This window comes from Zonotrichia leucophrys, chromosome 1 (assembly GCF_028769735.1).
Source record: "Zonotrichia leucophrys gambelii isolate GWCS_2022_RI chromosome 1, RI_Zleu_2.0, whole genome shotgun sequence".
Lineage (NCBI taxonomy): Eukaryota > Metazoa > Chordata > Aves > Passeriformes > Passerellidae > Zonotrichia > Zonotrichia leucophrys.
In genome coordinates, this window is record NC_088169.1 from 86753810 (window position 1) to 86770756 (window position 16947).

Consider the following 16947-nt stretch of genomic DNA (forward strand, 5'->3'; position numbering starts at 1 on the left):
TTGGCCAAGGATGTGGCAGCACCTGAGCAGTTCTGAGGCATAGGCAATGAACACATCCCACTGCTGAAGGCCCTTCCATCTCTGCAGCCCTTCCTGCTGGAAATCCCTCAGCCTTTTGAGTGGCAGGAGGCTCATATGGCAGGGAATGCATACAGGCTTAAGGTGAGAAGATCCCGGCTACAGGGGATCCAGGTACAAGAAGAAATACTTCAGCACCAACTTTCAAGCATAGGATGGATGTCTGTTCCTCCATGAAGATGCTCTTTCAGGTCAAAGGAAAAACCCTGGACTTCCAATTTATTATAGAATCATAAAACCATAGAATCATAGAATCACAGAATTATTTAGGTTGGAAGGGACCTTAAGGATCATGCAGTTCCAGCCCCCTGCCATGGCCAGGGACACCTTCCACTAGACCAGGCTGATCAAAGCCCCATCCAACTTCTCCTTGGATACTTCCAGCATTACATCACATTCACAGCTTCTCTGGGCAATCTGTGCCAGTGCCTCCCCAAGCTCACAGTAAAGAATTTCTTCCAGATATCTGATCTAACCTCACCCTCTTTCCCTTTAAAGCCATTCCCCATTTGTTCCATCAAAACATGTCCTTACAAAAAGCCCTTTAAAAAGTCCCCTATGAAAACTATTATGGAACTATATGAAACTAATGTTGTGAGCAGAAATCCCTGGCAAATGACCGTGCTGGAGGGATGACGAGATCCTGAAGGATCCTTGGTGAGTCTGGGCTGGATTGTGATTGGAGCTGTGCACTACTCTATAACTTGCTGCTCATTTCCAAACATCCAGCACATCTCCCCACTGACGTGCTGAGGTCTCACAGCAATTGCAGAAGCCCTATCTCCATGCTGGTGTGCACCACCAGCTGACACAGGCAGGGCTGCAAAGCAACCTACACTTTTAATCCCACTGTCCCAGTACCAGCAAAACTGAGGTGTGGACGTCGGTGGGAAAGCACAGCCTCCATGCCTACATGATGGTCTGTGGCTTACCCAGGCTTGCACAGACTTCTTTTAGAATGTGCACAAAGCCAGACTCAGTAAAGCCTTGTGGTTGACACCAGAGCTCCTGAGCTATGTGCAGCATCAAACATCACAGCTCCATAGGTGCCCAGCCAGGTCTACTGCTCAGGACATCCTCCAGGAGAGTATCGGGATGTCTGGGGGACTGAGGTGTTTGTAAGGCATTGCCCCTAAGAAAGGTCCTTGCAGGATGTTTCAGTGGTGGAGGCAGAGGAGTAGGATGCTCATTCTCTGTGCATTATTTGCTGACACATTTTGTCCCAGAGGATGATCCCAGAAGCTGAAGAGTGTGGGAAGACTCCTGCAGGCCACAATAAAAGGGCTGTTTCCAGATGTCTGCTCCAGGCTCTGAAGGGTGGGCTGCAGAGGCACACAGCTCCTTCGTGCTGCAAAGACTTTGAGCACAGGCAGCTGGTGGAGGGAAGCTGAGATGGAAGCAAGGTCCCTCAAGCTTTGGTTCTGTGTGGTACAGCAGCAAGACTGGAGACTCCCATGGGCAGGGCCAGGCTTTTCAAATGCTCCCCATGCGCATTGTGCAGGTTTGTTTTCCGAGGGAAAGCCATCCAAAATCCACTTCCTCCTACTTTGCCCAAAAACTCTATCCCCCCATTTTTATTTTTCAGCAATCTACAAAGCTTTTCTCCAAGTCAGGTGAGACTCAAAAGACCAAGTTCCCTGCACTGTGGTGAGTCTGGGGCATAGGATGCACAGAGGAGGTTACCCATTCCTACCATGGATTTTCTCAGCAAATGTGAGTGTAACCTTGTGTGAAAGACTCATGCAGATCACCTTGCCTCAGTCTCAAAGTCTACAGAGAAAATTATTCGAATGGAGTTTGGTGAATCAAGCAAATTTAAAAGGCTCTGCAGAGCCACCTTGTGCCCACCAAAAGCATTCTGGAAGAACACAGCAGTTCAAAAGCAAGGAGTCTGAATAAAATATACACAATTTATTTATTTATTTATAGGAGGTTTACAGCTGTACAATGTTGGCTTTCTGTTTGGACCACTCTGAGCTTGTGCAGCACGATACATCAGTGCCTTTGGAGATGAAGACAAGTCACAGCCTGTTTTAACAGGCAGATGTCAAAAAGAAATGGATTCCACAGAGTGTAATGCCAGGCTGCTTGCAACCATTGAAATGATTAACAAAAGAAATGTGAAATCAATCAGACATGAGTCCTACCCCATTCATGAGGGACTGGAAAGTGCTTTTCAGACATGCCCTCCTCTCAAAAAAAAAAAACAACCCAAAACCCCCTGAATATTTCTGTTTACTTCATTCAAAGAGAAAATGCATCAACGATAGGAATGGCATTTCAATATTTCCCCTCCCTCATCTGCCCTACAAATAAGAGAAAAAGAAGAGTAAGAAAGGTAATTTTTGTTCTTCCATTGGAAATGTAGGGGAAGAAGGCTTCTGCTCTAGCTTTTCCAAAACTTTTTTTTTCTTAAAAAAAAAAAAAGACAAATATTACTGATATTAAGACAATTTGGTCCTGATATAGAGTGATTTTTTTAGAAGCTATTAAAAAGCTGCCTTTCCTTTCTTTATGGCTTGATTCTCTGTAGGGAGGAAGGAGGTTGCCCATGGGTACCAGGGCACCACAACTCCTTGGTGAGCTTTGGCACTGCTCCTTGGGGATCTCGGTGCCATTTGGCACATGGCAGGGCACTCCTGGACAAACAGCTCTCCTTTGCTGAAGCTATCCATAGCCTGATTTCCCAAGAAAACAAGGCTAATGCAGGTAGGCTACACACCTCCATCTGCTGATGATGGTGCAAAGCTCCTGTCAATGCCAAATAGCTCATCCCCCTGCCAGGTGAGGTATCTTTGGGCATCCCTCTCACATATCACTCTGAACATAAGCCTGTGAGATCTTCTCCTAAGACCCAAATCATACCTTCTAGCTCCACAATCCTGCTTCCATTTATTTTCAGTGATGAGTCTCATAAACAAAACCAAGATAAAATCAAAATATCTCTGAATTGGTCTTCTTAAATTCAAAGATTTGCTGTGACCGTGGGATCAAAAAGTTGCTTTACCTAACTAGGAGCACTTAAGCAAATTCTGCAAGACACTGAACCAAACTTGGTCCCAGTGGTGGCACCTGGACTTGGAGGGTGCTCAGTGCAAGCCAGGAGTAATTGAGATTTGGAAAGGGCATCATGGGTACCACTGCTTGCCTTTAAGTCCTGAAAAACAAGACCTAAGAACATAAGCAAATTTGGTAAAAAAGCAAACTCTTAGCTGCAGGACTGTGAAGATGAGGCAAAGGGAAAAACAGCCCATAAAAATCAGTGCAGTTGCACCATCTACTTCTGGTTGCACCAAGAACTGAGCTAGCAGGTACTTTGGAGAACACTTCACCATGTTTCAGACTTAGCAGACCTTTAGGGACTTTAAAAAAACCCCAAACAGACTTGCAGGACAAACATGAATATTTAGTAGGACAAGCAGAAACCCTTTGCTATAGCAAAAGAAGGCTTTCCTCTTCACTGTTGTTGCAGGAAAAGGACTCTGCCCAGGTCAAAATTTAGGAAGACTGAAAGATTTTATCACATGTATTAGTTTCCACTTGCATGCAGGTGACTGCAAAATATTTGCTTAGAAAATCTGACTGAAAAATCTATTAACCTGCACCACTTTAAAGGCACATGAATAAAACCCCCAAACAGCAGGGAAAAAAAAAAGGTTTGAAACTTGTCCTAGTCAGCTGCTGAAAGGTCAGACAATGGGTTGTTGTTTGGTTTATCTGGGATGGTTTATAAGAAGCCAGACTCTGCCACCCAGTGGAACAAGGAAGATTAACCCAGTTTTCATGGAAATCAGGAGCAGACTGTAGCCACAGACACATCCCCAGGGATGCATTTGGGTTGTGCTCGTGGGACTGGCTCTAGGACTGTGCAAGACATCCTCCACAACAGGAGACTGGAAATTAAAGGTGAGAGATGGACACTGGTATGAATTAAATATTCCCAGCATTTCCAGGCTGCACTGGGAGCAGTGCTCCTCTAGTACAAGCTAAAATCCCACTATTTTTAAAAAGAATTTGAGAAAGCGAGGCACTGAGAAATGATGCACTGTAGGCAGCAGTACAGATGGAGCTCATGGAGCGAAGCTCCCCATCCCTTGAACTTGACACTTTGGCCTTCAGAGGAATGAATCTTCTTTTGCCTAAACACTGAACTGCCCCAGCAGACAACTCACCCCAGCTCCTGGGGTGAGCTCTTGGGATGGGGAGGGCATGGAGACACGGAGACAGCAGGCACCATGGGAGTTCAGGAGGCACCCACAGGAGCTGGGTCCAGACTGATTCAGAAACCCGACCCAGAGAACTGTTATCCCACCATGGCTGTTGAGATATTTCTATACTTCAGAGTTGTGTGGGGCTGAACAAGACTTGGGTGGAGACAGCTTGTCCCCAAAATGATGGAGCCTTTGGTCTTGCTGCCCCTGTGGATTTGGGCTGCCTTGGTGCATTTTCCTTGCAGCTGCAGTAGGCATACCCAAAAATCACCCAACAGGCCCCGATCTGTTTGTCCACTTCTCCTTTGCTGTGGTGCCTCCACAGATAAGCGATTACATGGCAATTTCAAGGGAGACAGCTCCATGCACACTACTCCTAACGCAAGCACACACTGAAGATGCACTGAAGCAGCTGGTGGGACCGTGGTGGCCACAGGTGTGCGTGGTGGCACGTGTGTGTGTGCCAGCCTGTGTAAACAAACAGCCCCAGGGCATGGTGCTCTGGCTGTCAGGACACACAGCGTGCTCACAGCGGTCCCACAGCGCACGTGGCAGCCGGGGGGCTGCAGAGGACACCAGCAGAAGGATCATTGCGGTTCCCCAAAAAAAAGGCACCATTTTTTTAACATTGAAAACACAAGATTGGCTCCTTGGAGTGGAATGCATGCATGGTTCATATACACTTTGCAGATGGTAGGTAGGCTCTGTGTGTTCTCTCTCTATATATATGTATATGTACGTGTGCATGTTTATATTCACATATGTGGCACCAGAAGAGTCACCCTTGAGTACTCAGACATTAGTGAGGACGTTACTGCTGAGCAGCATCACAGCAATGGTTCCAGGGAGGTCGTTGGACCTCCTGTTCCCCCTGTCCTGCAGGTGCAGCGTGTGCACCGACTGCCGGTCGCTGGGATCCCCCGTGAGCACCACTTGGCCCAAGAACTCGTCGCTTATCAAGTTGTGGTTCCAGATCTGCGGAAACAAAACAGGGATGGATGAGGGCAGCTCCTTCAGGGATGCAGCCAACCTTCATGAACTGGAGAGAAGGGGTTACAGGGGACATGCCCTGAGCTGAAGCCAGGGAGGTGGTGAGGTGTGTGGGTGTCACTCTGGTAGTGACAGGGATGAAGGACATGCCTTTCCCAGATGTCACCGTAGTGGTGAGAGGCTGAGCTGGGGAACAGATCTGCTGTGGACAGTGTGAGGAGAGGGCAAGGGGTCCACGTGAGAGAGGGTCTCCATCCCTCAGCCCACTGCTTGCCTGCCAGGTACCTGAACAATGATGGGTTGTCCTGGCTTCTTGCGGTAGAAGAGCCCCTTCACATCGAACTCTGGTGATACCGTGTTCTTCTGCACTGGAGAGCGAACCTTCTGCCCTTCACACTTGATGATCACATAAGGATCAGCTCCTGAGGAGAGAAAAGAGAATTTTTTCTTTGTTGTAGCTTCTGTAATTCCATAGAGTCCTTTTGCAGGGGTGTTATGCAGTACTTTGTCTCCATATCCCACCAGAGAAGATGGATATCTGCCAAAGGGTTTGTCATACCCCAGATGATGTCCATGGAGCTCAGCTGTTTGGCTCAATTTAATTCTATTAGGTGACATTGTTTCTAGGCAGCAGGTGCTGATGGACTGCCATGAAGCTGGGGAAGGGTCTGGATGGGGCACAAGTCTGATAAGGAGCAGCTGAAGAAGCTAGGGGGGCTCAGCCTGGAGAAAAGGAGGCCTGGGGGGACCTTATCACTGTCTACAACTGCCTGAATGGAGGTTGTAGTGAGGGGGGGTTAGTCTCTTCTCCCAGGAAACAAGCAACAGGATGAGAATAAAGGGCCTCAAATTGCACTGTGGGAGGTTTAGACTGGATATGAGGAAAAACTAAGTCATCAAAAGGGTTATCAAGCACTGGAACAGGCTGCCCAGAGCAGTGGTACAGTCACCATCCCTGGAGGAAATGAAAAGATCTGTAGACGTGGCACTTGGGAACATGATTTAGTGATGGACTTGCAGGGCTGAGCTAAGGTTGGACTCGATCTTAGAAGGCTTTTCCAACAGAAACAATTCTATGATTTTATGAAAGGGCTGCCTCTCTTGTCTCCATATTCTATAGGAACACTCCTTCATCACCCCAAACTCTTCTGACCATTGCAGTAAATGTTCCATGGAGGACATGATCCTACTCAAGTCTCCTTTCAGCATTTGCTCTCCTAGAGGCAGACAGAAATAAAACCATAGAGAGGAGAAAGAGGCTCACACAAGAAAAAACCAGATGGAGGATGAAGTTGGAGGACCAAGTTCTCATACTACCAGCCCACAGCTGGAGGGGACCTGAGCTTCCAGGAGAGGGAAAGAGTCTCTTATTAGTGAATACTTTCACCTTGCCAAACAAGTGCTTGTTTTGGGAATTTCAGTAGAGAGAGAGAGCTATTGCTATGGAAATTTAACTGCCAGAATGGATTTTCTTACCATGAACTTTAGTGGCTATGATGGAAACACAGACCAGTTGGATGAGCTTTCTTGTCCAAGGGAAATGTGGAAATGAGGAGGAACAAACAAGACCCTTCAGAGGGCCAGGAATTTTGATTGCCAGACCACCTCTTTGCTAACTTTCTGTTTGCAAGGACCTGGCTCCCCTGGTGAGACACAGCTCTGGATTTCACAGCTGTTTTTCCAAATTATCTTGTCTTTTGGGATGTCCCATTAAATACTCAGATTCCATCAGCCAGGGCCAAATTCCTATCTGTAAGTTACTATTTCCAAAGTAGTACATAAGGCCTGGCCTGAGATGTGAGAGATAACATTGCACTGGAAAACACCAAACACACTGTTGGTGGTGGGAGCTGAACAGCTGGAAAACAGCTGGAAGAAAGCAATTCACAAGGGGTTTTTGAGGGAAAGATGTTTCATGACTCCAGAATCCACAAGAAGGAAAGATAAACCTCCTTGTTTCTGTGAACACTTCAGAGACCTCTGGCTACAGATTTCCCTGCATTGCTACAGATGCACTGACCTGTTGTGAATAACACAAGAAAAAAACACCTGCCTAGGGTTAAATTCTCTCCCCAAACACCAGATAGGGTATAAGGACTCCTTTTATGGCATGTGATAAATAAGCACACTTAATTAGTCCTTGCTTAGAAAAGATCCTACTCGTTAAATTCAGGGATATAGTGATAGGCAGCCTTGATAGTAATTATTGGGTGGAAAAAAAAGTATAATTTTAATTGGGTTTCATTAGATTTTTTTTTAATTTTTCAATTTTTATATTTTAAATTCAGCTTGAAAGTGTTTGGCTAAATCTTGCCACAATTACCACATATCCTTGGCTCAGGAAATGGGGGAGAAAGGCTAGGATCTGATCTATTTCCATGGTGGAAAGGTATTTGCTTCTCTAATTGTTGCCTCTAGACCTTTTATCCCCTAGCAATCTTCTAGTACAAGCCACCACTACCACTGGGTTTCCTTGTCCAGAGGCAGACAGAGCATGGGGCTCTTGCCATGAGCCTCTGTGTGGCTGCAGGACATGGGGAGGTATGATCCTGCTGCCGTCTTCCATGCAGGAAAAGTGATGGATGTCAGAACTGATCTAGATCCACACCATCCCAAAGTGAGCTAAATTTGGCATACCCTCTGCTGATAAGACATTTATCCAGCCCCCCAGTAATGAATACCACACATCAGGCTCGTTCTCTGACTTTCCTAAGAAGCCTTTAAATACAATTCCTGATTTTTACAGCTGCTCATACCTGGGAGGAAGGCTTGGGTTGTTACAGGATCTCTGGTAAGGATTTTGGGGAAGTTTTGGGAAGGCCCCAGGTAACAGCCTAAATATAACAGCTCCCAGATCACGTCCACTGCAAGAAGTGAGTTCAGCTCTCCACGGACTTTCTCCTCCTCTGGCATATGAATCAAGCACGTTCACAGAAAAAAAAAAAATCTGAGGATATAAATTCCAGCAATGTCCCACTTCGTTAACCACTTCCCAACTCCTCCAGGGCCAGACAACAGGCAGGGAAAGACCAGTACCTCCTTGGGAGTCCTGATTCTTGAGCCCAGCTGCAGCAAGGACATGGATCTGGGATACCACTTGTGGGTAGCCACACATCCCACTCCAGCAGGTGTGTGGTGGCTCATCCAGGGTCAGCTCTCTGCAAGGAAAAACACATGGTCTTTGAGAGGTGCCCAGTCTTATCCCAAAGAATTTGGTCTGGCATAATGAAGGACTGTACAGGCCATTCATTTAAGTGTTAGACTCAATGACCTTTGGCTGATCCTTGTGGGTCTCTTCCAACTCAGAATATTCTGTGATTTTGTGACTACACACTGTCAGACTCTGTTCCCCACTCCAGTCTCCTCAGCCTGGGTTAGGGATGCTCTCCCATATCATGCTTAGAAGTAGAGTGGGAGCTTCTCTGCATGCCTGTGGAGATACCTGCAAAGATGTCCTGTCTCTTGACCACCCTTAACAGAAAGCCAAGAGCAGCTGCGGGCAAGGCTATGACCATTCAGGAAAAAGCACAAATCAAAAGCACAGGGCTGCCTCCAAAGAGCCAATTCCATTCAGGAAAAGCACAAATCAAAAGCACAGGGCTGCCTCCAAAGAGCCAACTCCTCCCCATCCCTGCTCGTGCTCCTTACCGGCAATCTGAAGGCACGTCTGTGAAAATCCTGAGAAGGAACTCGCCTTCGTGACCGGGGTCAAAAGTGGTGGGGATGATGACGTAGCGGCCTTCCTTCAGGTCTGTCCTCAGGAAGACACTGCGGGAGTTGATGTAGATGGAGCTGGCCACCTTCTGCTGCAGCGTGTGCATCCGGTAGTTCCTATTCAGCTCCACCTGGGCAGAGACACAGCGGATTGTCACTGGCTGAAAATGTACTGGTATCCACCATGGGGGGAGAAAATTGCAAGGATTGAGCCCACAGTGCCAGGAGATCTGGATTTAGGAGAACCAGGAAAAAGGGTCCCAATTGTGCTGGGTGGAAAACAAGTGTGGATGTGACTTTCCAAATTCTTTTGACTCAGGGACTCATCTCCTGCATCCCAGCTTAACACTGCGGACCCAGCAAACAACAAAAAAGGATTAGTCTGACAGATTTCCACATTTGGAGAGAAAAGACTCATCATTGCTTTTAGCAAGAACTGCACAGAATCACAGAATGGTTCTGGTTGGAAGGGACCTTCAAGATCATGTGGTTTCAATCCCCTGTCATGGTCAGGGACACCTCACACTAGAACAGGTTACTCAAAGCCACATCCAGCCTGCCCTTGAACATTTCCAAGGATGAGACATCCACAGTTTTTCTGGGCAACCTGCTGTCCATGCTGTCCCCTTTGATATCCCTCTTCCTCAGAGGAGGGCAGGCTGTGCTGATGGCACCCCAGAAGCACCCTGATAATACTTAAATGAACAATCTGGTCATGCAGGGCTGGTGCACCACCCCACAACCAGCAAATTTACAGTGGCATTCAGGCCAACAAGCAGAACACCAGCCTACCTTATGGATATCAAAGCCTATGGCCAAATTCTCTCCTTTGCCCTCTTTGTGACTGGTCCTTTTGGGCTTCTGCTGGATGGAGATCAGCACTTCGTCTTCTGCCTTCTTCACATCAAACACATACTAGAAGCAAAGAGAGGAAGGTAAGGGAAATATTTATTAATACAGGATCCCTGGACATGGGTGGGGGTGGATTTAACAGATCCAACATCAGCTTTTCCCAATCCACCTCCCTGCATGGCTTCAAAAGGCTACAAAGCTGGAAGATGGAAACAACTCTCCCACATCCTTGATGAGAATACCTACAACAGAACTCACCATCCTTCAACTGCCTGTTAGATGAAGGACTCAAAAGGACCTGGCTCGTGATTGTGAGAATCCCAGTTCAGAGAGGACAAGACAATTGTACAATCATTTATGTTGGAGAAGACCTCTAAGATCACCCAGTCCAACCCTTAACCTGCCAAGTCCACCCCTAAACCATGTCTCCAAGTGCCACCGCTAAACTATATCCCCAAGTGCCACATTCACATGCCTCCTGAATGCTTCCAGAAATGGTGACTGTACCACTGCCCTGGGCAGAATTTCCTAATGTCTTCACCCTTCCAGTAAAGAATTTTTCCTTAATATTCAATCTAAACCTCCCCTGGCACAACTTGAGGCCATTTTCTCTCGTCCTACCTTTTCTTACGACTTCCAGGAAGTTGTAGAGAGCCATAAGGTCCCCTTGAGCCTCCTTTTCCCCAGAAAACTCTGTTCCAGGAGATGAACTACAAGCTAGAAGGAAATGGCTCTATGGGCTACACCTGTCCTGGTAAATTTAACAGCATCAAAGTTTGGGCACAAAAACTGGAAATTGGGACATCCAGATTGTTGGAAATTACTCCTGGCCCTGTTTGACTAGAACCAGCCAACATTGCCACCCTGTGGCACAGTTTGTTGTTCCCTTGTGCCAAGATGCTCTACCGTAAGCACTTGGATGCTGTCTCCTTGATAAGAGGGATAATGTTAATAGAGTTGGCCTCCATGCTGGTCATGCTGTGCCAGAGAATTGCCATAAGCACAAATAATATATTACAGGTCTGGTAATGTTTTGGCCTTCTAGGTCCCTGCAGGAGAGTTAAACACTTGGAAGCACATGTGAAGGCTCCAGAAGGCCCTCTGCCCCATTACTCACTTGGGGGTTCTGCAGAAAAGTGTCCTTGTGGTTGATGCAGCCTCCGGAGCGGTTTTTCAAGGGGTCACTGCTTCTGGTCCATGCCCCGTGCAGCACTGCCTCCTCCCAGGTCTTGTGGATGCTCAGGTAGGAGGTGTTGATCAGACGGCACTTGATGATATCCGTGAAGTATTTGCAGAAATCTTCAAAGGTCATCCTGAGTCAGGAAAGGGCAGAACTGGGTTATGCTGCTTCATTCCCTGGAAAGGTACACTGCAGGGATTTTCTTGATCACCTGTTAGAGAGTGTGGGTTGTCTCTGATGGCTGATGAGTAACAAAGGTATTCATCAGATATTTCCAGAAAAGATGGAGATATCTTTCTCTATGCCTGCAGTCAATACTTCTTGAGTTCATACAACAGATCTCTGTGTTTTGGAGTGGGAGAAGTAGCACAGTTGCCCTTTTGCCACAAGAGTAAATGTAGTACTGAATTATTCCTGGCGAGGCTGTAAAGTTCAGCACATTTAGGACAGGTTCTCAGTACACTGGTGAAATGGTTTGGCCCCTGAGTGGTGCCCTGGAAGAGCACTTTGCAATTCCAGGGCCATGGCCATCAAAAGCTAACACCCATGGGCTCAAGGAGGGAGCTTCACTAGAGATCCTATGCCTTGGAAGCCTGTTTTCTCTAGCTAGCTGTATGCAAGGAAAAGATGTACATGCTCCATGAGGTGGGAGGATGCTGTGAGCATGGCTCGTAGTGACAAACCCAGGAGGGACTCACCAGAACTCTCCATCATCTTCCACTGTCATTCCCATCTTCTCCCTCTCACTTTTACTCACTTTCTGCCACTCCTCAGAGCTGTGGGAAGAGACCAGGATCATTACTCAGAGGTAAGGGACACGCAAGAATTTGAGGCACAAGGACTGTATAAAGCCAGTCCCCTGCTGCTCTGGTTAGGTCATCTGCCAAACACATGGGAAGTGCAGCATGGCTTGGAACTCCAACTTCCTTCCTGACCAGTGGAGTTGAATCCAGTCTGGCAGGGTTTTATTTGGCCAGTACCATCACAGCCCTATCCATAAAGATAACAAATTTGACTGTGGCCAAAGGCTCTGGCTGCACCAGCCCTTGGTTCCTCATCTCATCCCCAGCCATCACAACAGTCAGTGGTGACAGAGGCTGATTCTGTTGGGTGCTTGTTTTGCTGGAGTAAGACTGGGAGCACAAAGCTGACCTATGCACATCCTTCACTAGTATGAATGATCATGGAATCATAGAATCACAGAATGGTTTCAGTTGGAAATGACCTTAAATATGATCTCATTCTAACTGCCCTGTTATGAGTAGGGGAACCTACCACTAGACCAAATCACTCAAAGCCCCATCCAACTTCGCCTTGAACACTTTCAGGGATGGAGCATCCACAGCTTGTCTGAGGAACTGTGCCAGTTCCTCACCACCCTCAGAGGGAAGAATTTCCCACTGAAACCAGCTGTCCATCCCAACTCACGTGTCACTCCAAGGGCCGTTCCATTCCCGCTCGCCCCACGGGTTGCGCATGCGGATCATGTCCAGCTTCTCCGACTTGAAGAAGGACAGAAGGCCGTGGCCCAGACGGACCTTCCGCACGTCCGTCACCGCGTACGCGTGGCCCTTCACCAGTCCGCAGGCCAGGCGAGCCTCCATGTCAGCTGCTGATGTGGCCTGGCAGGGGGACACAGACAGTGCTCAGACCAGGGGGACATGACCACCTCTGCGGGGGCTGGGAAAGAAAGCAACTCAGATTTCCTTGCACATTTCTTTAAGCCAAAAAGAAGAGCATCAACAGTCAGGGAGAAAGTCAGCTGGCACATCTCAGATGCCATTTTATGTGCTGCATTCCCCCTTTTCTTCATTTGCGTCATGAGGTCTCTGAGCTCCCACACTGGCAACTGATAAAGCTCATATACTGCTTATACTGGGAGGTTTGGAAACCAGCATTTGTAAAGATGCCCAGATGCAGACACCAAAATGCCTTTCCCTGGAGTGGATCCCCTCCTAGCCTTTAAAGAGTGCTAGGATGAATCTGGGCTCTTGGACATAGCAACAAAGAATAAAGAGGGTTGACATTCAGGATTCCTTTCTGCCAGCTCCCAGAAGCGGGAACCCTTGGCCACAATTTATCTGATCTAATTTAGAAGTTTCTAGCTGTGTAAAACAACTGCATCCTAAAACACCTATTCCCACAGCACTGTGGCCATACTGGCAATGTTGCTTACTTTGATGGAGCAGCTGATGAGGCCTCCCCTGTTGTGCACCTTCAACACGCGCTCAAAGAGGAGGTTGCGCTTGGCTTCATCAGCGATGTAGTCCCCTTCGGTCAGGTCAATAGGCTCAGAGACCCCACCAGTGAAATCCACCAGGGCATCAGCTGTGTTGCCTCCATCCAGTGCCTCGTAACAGCCTGACAACCTGAAAGAGGGTGGCAGGGATGGCACAACACTGGCCTGACATTTTAAGGGGTCGGAAACAATTCTTGGGCAACCTCAAGAATGGAGATTTGCAGTTGAACTTCAAGCAGGAGAGGACAGAAAATTAGGGTGAAAAAATAGGACCCACATTCCTTGCTGGACTCTTGCTATCATAGGACCAATGTAAAAGGAACTTCTAATCTCTAGAATAGGTATTACTTAAAGAAACATTGAAGGGTGTTTTGCTTTGAGGGCAAATTAGGGCTAGAGAAGGGTCTTTTTCCTCGGTGTTTGTCTGTTTGAGTCATGTACTACTTCTCCACAGCAAAGATGTTGTTTCCACTGCTGCAAACTAGCTGGTGAATGAACAGAGAGGAAAATCAGAGTGCCCAGGTCCCACTTTATCCTACAACTGCCTGGGTACCTACTTGGCATAAGCTTTCTCCACCAAGGCACACCAGAACTCATTCCTGGAGTTGGAGTGGCAGTAGATGAGCTGATTGTGGAGTGTGGGCAGGCGGTCATCGATCACCACATCCAGCCACTGACCAAAACGCCAGAACTGGAAGTGGAAGATCCCCACGTAGCTCTCGGGCTTCTCAGGGTTCCACTCCTGCTCCTTCCAGTCTGGGATGACCTGCAAAAGAAGAGGCACACATACTCAAATTATTCCTTTTTTTTGCTGGGATTGACTCTCATCCTGGCACTAATGCAGACAATATCAAAGACAAGGAAGAATATGAGGGGGATGGACTTGCTTACAGTCTGCTGGGGCCAGATTTTGGACCTGGTTCTGCCAATGCAGACTAGATTAACATGTACTGGAATAGCTTAGACTTCACTGTCCCTTGGAAGGTGGAGTTAAAGACCTTTGTCCTCTTTCTTATAACCCTATCCGGGAATCTGCTGCCATCTATTTCTGTAGACAGGCTACTAGAGCAGATGAGTTCTCTGCCTAACCAGGGATGGTTATTTTTATGACCATGTCTTTTGGTTTTTTGAGTGTCAGTAGGGTACCACTAACAAAGGGCACCTTCTTTGATTCTCCTGCTTGATTCTGGTGTGACTTGACTGGCCCAAGAACAAGTGTAGTATTCATCTACCTAGAGCCAACAAAGATACATGCAGCAGATACTCTGCATCAGCCTGCTCAGTTAAGTAAAAGTGGGAAAAGCAGGATCCCCATTCCCTCAAGGTCTCCATTCTTTCCTGTCAAGACCTACCAAACTCACCCAGGCAAGCACAGGAAGGTGATTTGATGAAAGATAGAAAAGAAGGCCTGAGTTGAAAGAAGCCCTAGAAGGGTCAGAGGAGGCACAGATTTGGTGTCACTGCCAGCAGGACAGGCACAAGCAAAGGGGAACTGCCAAAGTCCACAGCCCATCATGGCTGCAGGCACCACCAGCTCTGCTTTGGATGGAAAATTCGCCCAACAGCTGGGACAGAACACACCCAACAGCCAGGCACAGAGGGTACATGCAGGGGGATCTGCATCTAGTTTGGAACCAGGACACAGAGGCACAAGGCAAGGCAACACCACACCACAGTTTAGCTTTTGCTGAGGCTGGAGGTAATGTGGTTTTACTGCATGGCCAGGGCGGGCTGTGAGGCCACTGTGGTTACTGCAGCTGATGGCTGACAAGGACTGACTTACACAGCAGCAGTGAGCTGACTGACTGTCCACAGCCCTGCTACTCCACTTACCTGCTCCCAAAGGAACACGAGCTCAGTGACAAAAAATCCCAAAGTGTCCATGCAAGCATGCATCATGTTATTGTGTTCCAATACACCAAATAATCCCTTTTCTGTGGAGAGCTGAGGGGATGGGATAGGAGAGGACACAGCTACATTGCATGAAAAGAGCCTCACAAGAAGTCACAAAGGTGGTGAAACCACCTTTACTGTCTACCCTTGTCCAGCTGACAGAGCTGCTTTGTTTTTGTTGTTGTTTGTTTGGTTTTTGTTTGGTTGGGGTCTTTTTTCTGTTTTTTTTGTCTGCTGTCACAAAGCAGGAATTGTGCAGAGAATTCCCTCTGAAGAGCCCCCTGACTCCTTAGCTACCAGCAATGATCTAGTCCAGGGCTCTTATTGCTCCCACACTGAAATATTAATGATGCCATCAGCCCTGCAAGCTCACAGCCACTCTTTAGTCATATGGATCAATAGAAGCAGAACAGACAAAGCCATGAAACAGAGCCACATTTGGAGGGTTTGGTGCTTTATAGGAGTGCTAACAACTGTGTCCCAGAGTCCTCTCTGGAGACTGCCAGGAGAGGTCAGCCAGCCCTCCATCAGCGCCCACGGATTCCCTCCTGACTGGAGCTCATCCTAATGAATTGTCATAGGGAGTAGTTGTGATAATCAACTCGCTATTAATGCGGGCTTAGAAATGATCCCAGCATTGATCAGAGGCAGCTTGTGTGCCAGAGCTGGGAGTGACAGCTTCCAGCTGGCTGGGTCTGAGGCTTGCTCCTACTGTCACTGGTGGCAGGACACACAGGTCCCCACCATCCCATTCATTTCTTCCCTTGGGAACAGCTCTGGGAGCACCCTCCAACACTGAAGGCAGCAAAAATGGTCAGCCTTCATCCAGAGCAGGGTCCAGGAGCAAGGACTGGTTGTTTTTCTACACTGACCCAGGAGGAAATGAGAGGAGTCTGATCTCCACAGGTGTTCCCTGCTGGAGAGTGTGGCCATGGACCACCCATCCCAGGATCCCAAGAAGTCCTGCACTCAGCTTGGTTGTGCTACACTGGGGTAGTGCAAACCACATTCTTCTCCTTCACCCAGCTGTGCTGCCTTTTCCTTAGGGGTTCACAAATTCGGGAGCTGCAACACCATTTAGTGCAACAAATTTACAGTGAAAGGGTTCAGGATGGGTAAACTGGGAGCTCAAAAATGCCAGGTTCACCTCCCTAAGCTGATTTAGGGCTTTTTTCAATTTTCTTAAGAAAGGTGAGAGTGGCTAATTAAAAGAAAGGGAATCTGTGACCCTGGAAAAAAACCTCCCTGACTAGAAGGAGAAATTGGTACAAGCCAAGTTCTCCACGCTTTGTGCTGGGAACTTGCCAGTTCAGAATAAGGAGAGAGGCACACAGCTGTACCACTCTGCTGGGCTGTGGTACAAAGTGGGATGAAATTGCCCTGGGAGATGGGACAGGGTGATGTATCTCAAAGTCTTTATGGGATGCTGAAACTGTGTAGGGATAGTTTCAGTGACGGGTAAAAAGAGGCTCATCTTCCCTGCAGCAGAGAGAGATCACACTGGTCCCCTCACTCTCTCCCCAGTTCTGAAGGAAACAAGGATCCACTTGAGAATCATTTCCCCTTTTATGCCCAGCTTCAACTCCCTCTTGACCACAAAATATCTGCTCAATACTCCATGAAGCCTTTCAGAGAAGAAAGTAAATGTTCATCTTACATCTTACAGGAAGTTAAAAGGGGCTCAAGAATACTAATATTGAGCTGAAATTTGGTGCTTTATTGTGTGCAGGATTAGGGCAGCTGCCAAAAGGAGCATGAAGAAGACACAAACAGCCTCAGTCCTTAAGGGG

At 47.6% G+C, this 16947-nt stretch overlaps 1 protein-coding gene across 1 annotated transcript in view; it reads right to left on the reverse strand.

The window, feature by feature from the left end:
• Window positions 1–2012: 2012 nt before the first annotated feature.
• The window catches only part of CAPN5 (calpain 5), a 53010-nt gene continuing 38075 nt past the window's right edge, over window positions 2013–16947 (reverse strand). The window contains exons 4-13 of the mRNA XM_064720509.1: window positions 13822–14030; window positions 13202–13394; window positions 12454–12647; window positions 11724–11801; window positions 10963–11158; window positions 9786–9908; window positions 8928–9124; window positions 8316–8437; window positions 5565–5701; window positions 2013–5264 (exon numbers count right to left, since the gene is read on the reverse strand). Of these exons, the coding sequence (XP_064576579.1) occupies window positions 5082–5264; window positions 5565–5701; window positions 8316–8437; window positions 8928–9124; window positions 9786–9908; window positions 10963–11158; window positions 11724–11801; window positions 12454–12647; window positions 13202–13394; window positions 13822–14030 (1632 nt within the window). The 3' untranslated portion in view covers window positions 2013–5081. The remainder of the gene's footprint in view (window positions 5265–5564; window positions 5702–8315; window positions 8438–8927; window positions 9125–9785; window positions 9909–10962; window positions 11159–11723; window positions 11802–12453; window positions 12648–13201; window positions 13395–13821; window positions 14031–16947) is intronic.